Genomic DNA, 6,000 nt, shown 5'->3' with positions numbered 1-6,000 from the left:
AAGAAAAGGCAAATTATCCAGCATAATCCAGCTCATTTTGTGATTGTATTAACTCATTATTTGTCATTTTTACACATTAACACTATCCGGACAAAGGTTTAACCTCATTAGTACCCACCTGACAACCAAATACAGCAATAAGCACTAGAAAGATGACCAGTCAACGTTAGAACAGTGCCTTCCTCTGTGAAGCAACAGCTGTACAGCATGTTAGTAACTTTTGATCCATTTGAGCCAAAAGCAAACTTTTTTGTTGTGATTAAAATCTGCAGATCATTCAGCAGATTGTGTGACAAATGCGGCAAAAGCATAATTATGCGGAAAACACTGCAGTTGCAAAATCTCATATTTCCACTGGTCTTGATCCAGGTGCTCTACTTATGAATTCTTGCAAAAGCCATTTGCAGACATGTAAAAGACTCTTTGGACTGGACTTTGGGAGAGAGGCAGGTCAGCGTAGGGATCGGAATGAAAATCCTATTTTTACTGCGGAGCCCTGAGAGCGAGGGGGAATCGCCACCAACTCCTGGAAGAGCGAAGGTGAAAGGTTTTAGCCCCGGGCACTGGCAACAAGTCCCTCCCTCTCGCTGCAAGAGGAGGTAACAATGCGGAAGTGCTCGTTCAGATGAAGTGACAGCTCAAGAGGAAGCCACAGCAGCGCCCTGGGACCGTGCGCTCCCGTACAGCGTTTGGCACCAGCCTCATGGCCACCATATCCAGCGCAGACAGAAGGGCTTTTGCCCTGAAAATCAACAGGTAAGCCCTCACGTGCCCTCCGCGCTGGCGGCACCTCTGGGCGCGCGTGCACCGACCTGCTTGCTGTGCTTGCACGGCGCGCGGACGGAGTACGAAGACAGCTCTGAACTGAAACTAATATAAGGAAAGAAATATCCGGGGGGCATGGGGATGCGCGCCAGAGGGGCCCTACGTATGAGCGTTTGTTCTTTCTCTTAAGTTGGTGGAACCGAACAAGTAAGCGCCTTCTTAGCTGAGAAGGGAAAGTATCTTTCAGGGAAGAAAGGTTTCTGCAGTACTCATTTCATGGTGAAGTGAAGCAGTGCAGTCCACGACAGGACTATGCAAATGCAGACGTGCCTGAAGCAGGCACGTGCCCTCATGGCCCTATTAGCAGGCCCTTACCTGCTGCAGGTTACTAGCTCGAATACACAGTTTAAAGTGAAAGTCTCTCCTCCACCAGAAACTTCACTACAAGTCTGTGTCGCCGAGGAAAGGACGGCTACATTCAGTGCTGGACTTAGAAACACTTTACTCGGTGAACCCATAAATGAGGGGTCAAAGTGGGCCACAAGAAAGGGGTGGAGTCTCAAGGGACAGAGTAATAAAAAGCAGTCTGACTGTCAATTTATAGATTTTTTTTTTTACTTTATCACTAATAAATTGGCACCAAGGAGAAATGTGGCAGTAAATCAGTTCTGGCTTAATTGGTTGCAAAGTCTGCATTTTAAACATATCTTATGGGGTTGTGCTGAGCGTTTTGTGTGCCCAGTAAGCCTTAGGGCATAATAATAATGGCAAGATAACTCTGGTGGTTAAAGCATTTGATGGAGAGATCTGTGTTTTGTTTTGACTCACAAAGTAGCATAGAAGGTTAATGTGTCTTCTGCAAAGCACATTGTGTAACATGCCGATGACAGATTATTATGTTATGTAGAAAGGTAAGTAGGTCACTACCTTTGACACAGAGATCCTTTTATTACTTGCAGTTCACAAATTGCAATCCTTTTAATAAAGCACAGTGAGCTATGAACCAGCATCAAGGTCGTGGATCAAACTGCAAGGCTTGGGTTAAAAACCTTAAGGATTTCTCTCAAGGCTATCAAAAAGAGTTTCTTTGGGCAGTAACAAAGGACACTATCAAGAACTACATTACATTTAAAATCCTGATTATGCGTTTCTCCTGGCCATACAAATTTAGCATTTATAATCCCTAAAAGTAAAGCTGATGTGTGACCACTGCATCATGAGACCCTCTGTTTCATGTAACATCCTGTACATTGATTTACAATGCACACTTTTATGATTTATCAATGTATAATGTATTTGTGAGATGTAAAGCACTCTGATACCCTACAATGGAATGAAAAGTACTATAAAAGTATTGAATAAAAAAATTAGCAAGTATAACAAATTGTTATTGGTGTAAATACTCATACATACAGATACATCAGACATTATTATAGTGCATGCATATGTCTTACATATTGGGGTTGCACAAAGTCTAAAACCTGCCTCCACAGCTCTTAATTAAGGGCCTTATTATGATGTCGCTGGTCGTCCCACCAACATACAGGTTATCGGTCTGACCGCTGCATTACGATGCGGTCGTTCAGACCGCAGCGGTAGAAAGGACAAACTACTGCCTCCGACAGGCTCAAGGTGGTCATTGGGGGGAGGTCGGACCACAATCCCTACAACGAAGGCAGTGCCTGCGCAGGCACAGCCGTAGGGTTTACGATGTCCATTTCTCAAAGCCTTTTCATGGCGGTCCCACTGCCATGGAAAGGCTGTCGTAAAGGGACTTTGGGGGCCTCTGCCATGTGGCAAGTGAGGCAAATGTGGTGCCCCCTCCCAAACATCCATGCACCGTGTGCCAGGCACCACATTATTCCTGGCACATGGTGGCCTTTTCCAGGCCATAGCACAACCCTAAATAGAAAACTGCATATTTCTGACCGCCTACACGGAGGTCATATCGTAATATGGCGGGTGGAACTGTCAACTACATGTCGGCGGGCCTCCATCCCGCTGCGATTGCGATCGGACGCTCGTCCGACCGCCATCGTAATGAGGTCCTAAGTTTCTCTTATGTACTTTTGAAGTTACAACAAGCAGGCGTTCCTTTGTTTCCCCATAGCATTGGCATCTAGGTGTTAGGCTGCAGGTAGCTCCCAGCCAGATTTCTACTCCACCAAAAGGAGGGCTGATGGTGCTTGAAATTGCCCTTTATCCCAAGCTGGGAGAGAAAATATAAGCCCCCCCTCACCGCCTGCTCCAAGCGCGGGTGCTGATGAATTGTCTCCCGAAGTTGGCAAAATACACTCGGACCAATTCAGCATATTTCACTGGGGTCAAACAGATCGCCTCGCAGCTGAATTATAGCTGCCGGATCGGGGATCTTCATTCCTGCCCTGGCTACATTAATTCTAATGGGCATTTACCACGTAGAAAATAGTTAATTCATGGCCCTATTCAACACTGGAGACGAAGAGACTCCCCGTCTAATTTCATGATGCTGGTCAGGGTGTCTGTGACCACTAGTTCTGCCCTGCACTACAGGTGTACAGCAGGTAAACGTCACATGGTTCCCAGCTCCGCATCTTCCTGCGTTTTGGGGCATGCCTTGCACTAGTGAGACTCAAACCGGGAACTTACCTCGTAAGGACGAGGCCCACCTCTTGGGATTCATCCTTACGGTTGTGAATCTCTCTCACTAGTAATTCATCGACGCCTCACGTAAAATCTTTTCTGCCCAGTGCGGTGGATGGGGCGGTGTACGAGATGCCCCAGCCTGACCCCTTGGGTTCCCGGCTTAAGCAATGTCCTGCAGAGTGATGCGAGCCAGACGTTTCCAAGCCAAGGGCCAGCACGCGGCGCGCGCACGTGCTCGACATCAACAGAATCACGCGAAAAGATTGCATGGCGGAAGTGGTGTAAAAACAAGAACTGCCCTTTCTGTTTAACATTTCCGTTGTTTGTTAGTTTCTTCTTCTGCTGGCAAGTGCAGGTGTGGGTGCTGGCTTATTGTGCGCAAACACAGCTGCTTCCAGGCATGCTAAAGCATACTCATGCCCCTACGTGCAGCAGGTGTAGTCGCGCCGAATCCGGGTACGTGAAGATGACGAAGTGAAACATTTACTAGCACCCACAGTACTGTGTAAACAGGTCGATGTAGTAACAGGCACACACAACAAATAGTCCCGCGTAGACAAAGTCACTAACAAACATTTAAAAAAACATGAATACTGATAGATTGTGGTTGCCTCATTTTAATATTATTCAGTTACGCATTATCTTTTTTGTAACAAAAACATAGTATGTTACCTACTTTCGTATAGGTCTGCTGGGAACCCTGGGGCTGAAGCACATGCTTGAGTCTTCCCATAAGTCTTTAGTTAGTAAAATGATGAGTTTTCTGCACAATCTTATCAGAGCCTTTGGGATGGTGGTGGATTCAAATACACTGCAGCAGAAAGACATCACTTGCCTTCCATAGTTCCGCTGAAAAGTGTCACACCAGCAGTGAGTCCCCCGGCTCACAACATATTTTGAGTACAAATGGCAGACCCTGATTCACAGAACAGAAACCTGCAGACATTTTAGGGTGACCACCCGATTCCAGCTCATTATGGACAATTTCTTCAGTCATGAACAAATCATTGATTTCAGGTGTGTTAGTCTAATTAGGTCAATTGAAGTGAAACAAGACTGCAACACCCAGAATGCATTAGGCTATCTTAAAGACTAGACTCTAAACAGTTGCCGAAATGACATGGAAGGATGTGGCAACTTTAAGACATTTGTACATCCAGTTGGAACTTAATACCATACAGAAACTGCCAATCCAGCCTTTCCCCACAGACTTTACTTTTAGGTGTGGAAGCAAGGATGTCCTTGCGAGAGGTGCAAAGGGGACGCAAACCCTTAATTTAATTTGGCTTCACAGACCATGCTAGTGTTTGTCCACATCACATTTTCACACTTACACACTGAGCCACCAATATGGTATAGGTATGCACATTAGGTGTGAAAAAAACAAAGATTTAAATATTTCTTTGAAGTTTGAGGTGGAAAGGCTTCACCTAAGAACAGATTCTTCTGGTAGACATAAAAAGTTGAATCCTGCCACCCTTCCTTATGCAGTTTGTGGCTTTTTTGACTAAACTGAATGAATGAAGTTCAAGTATTCATGGAAATCACCAACTTGAGTAGATTTCCAAGCTTTGCAGTTGCGTTTTTATGAATTACCAACAGATTAGAAATCCAGTCAAATCATAGAGTAATTCTAGGATGAGCAGTTTTTCATTTTAAAAAAACTATTTGTGAATCAGTTTCCACATAACTAAAACAAGAATGGATGCTTATCTCTGTTGTCAAATGTGGAAGCGGATAGCTTCAATTAGCAGTCCTCTAATTTCTAGTTTTATCATAATGTAATGGAGAATTTGACTCATTTCTTGGCTTATATGTTTACCACTAAAACAATAAGTCATACTCTTTAGATCAAACGCCTCATATGAAGATACTGTTATAGAAATTGCATTCAAAACAGAACTTCAGCCAACTATGTGAATTTAGGGATATTTTTTGAGACCCAAAATAATAATTGTTATCTACAGTTTCACTTTGAGAAATTTACTGTAATATTTTACAAAAAAAATATTAAAAACCACTGTAGTGTTAGATGCTTATGGATCTTGTGGAATATTTTTATCACTCCAAGCAATGATTATATGACAAAGCTCCCTGATGTTAAAGAATATTACTATTACTGTATGCCTATTCATCCATTACATCAGGTTTGCAGGAAAGCTTCTGTGCTACAAACTGCTGCTCTGGAAAAAGTTTTCTAGAATAATCCAGAGTTCACTTATCACCCACCCCCAACGGAGAGCTCTGTGTCCAATTTATGGGCCTCATTTACCCAAAAATTATGCAGTGCTGTGCTGCAAGCCATTTTGCTGTGCCGAACTGCGTCATTTTAAAAGCACAGGGATGTGTCGTATTAACAACAATACAACGCATCCGTGAGCTTTTCCCTGCGCTTGCGCACAATTGGCTGCCATGTTCCAGCACAGGCACCTATGCGTCATTTTGCAAGGGTGCCTGCATTACAAAAATTATTATTTTTGTGCAGGAAGGTACACCTTCCTGCAAAAAACAATAATTGATGGCATTTTCCTCTTTTTATGCATGCTGCAGAATGCAGCATGCATAGAAAGAGGAAAAAATGAGGAAAATTAAAGTATTTCTCCTTGTTGC

At 43.8% G+C, this 6,000-nt stretch overlaps 1 protein-coding gene across 1 annotated transcript in view; it reads left to right on the top strand.

Moving 5' to 3' along the window:
• The first annotated feature begins 611 nt into the window (after positions 1-611).
• The window catches only part of DOCK8 (dedicator of cytokinesis 8), a 567,196-nt gene continuing 561,807 nt past the window's right edge, over positions 612-6,000 (top strand). Inside the window, exon 1 of the mRNA XM_085632978.1 lies at positions 612-756. Coding sequence (XP_085489104.1) covers positions 704-756 — 53 coding nt within the window. The 5' untranslated portion in view covers positions 612-703. The remainder of the gene's footprint in view (positions 757-6,000) is intronic.

Source organism: Triturus cristatus, chromosome 2_1, assembly GCF_964204655.1.
Source record: "Triturus cristatus chromosome 2_1, aTriCri1.1, whole genome shotgun sequence".
Classification (NCBI taxonomy): domain Eukaryota; kingdom Metazoa; phylum Chordata; class Amphibia; order Caudata; family Salamandridae; genus Triturus; species Triturus cristatus.
Note: the sequence above shows the minus strand (reverse complement) of the source record. Positions and strands in the feature narration are given on the sequence as shown.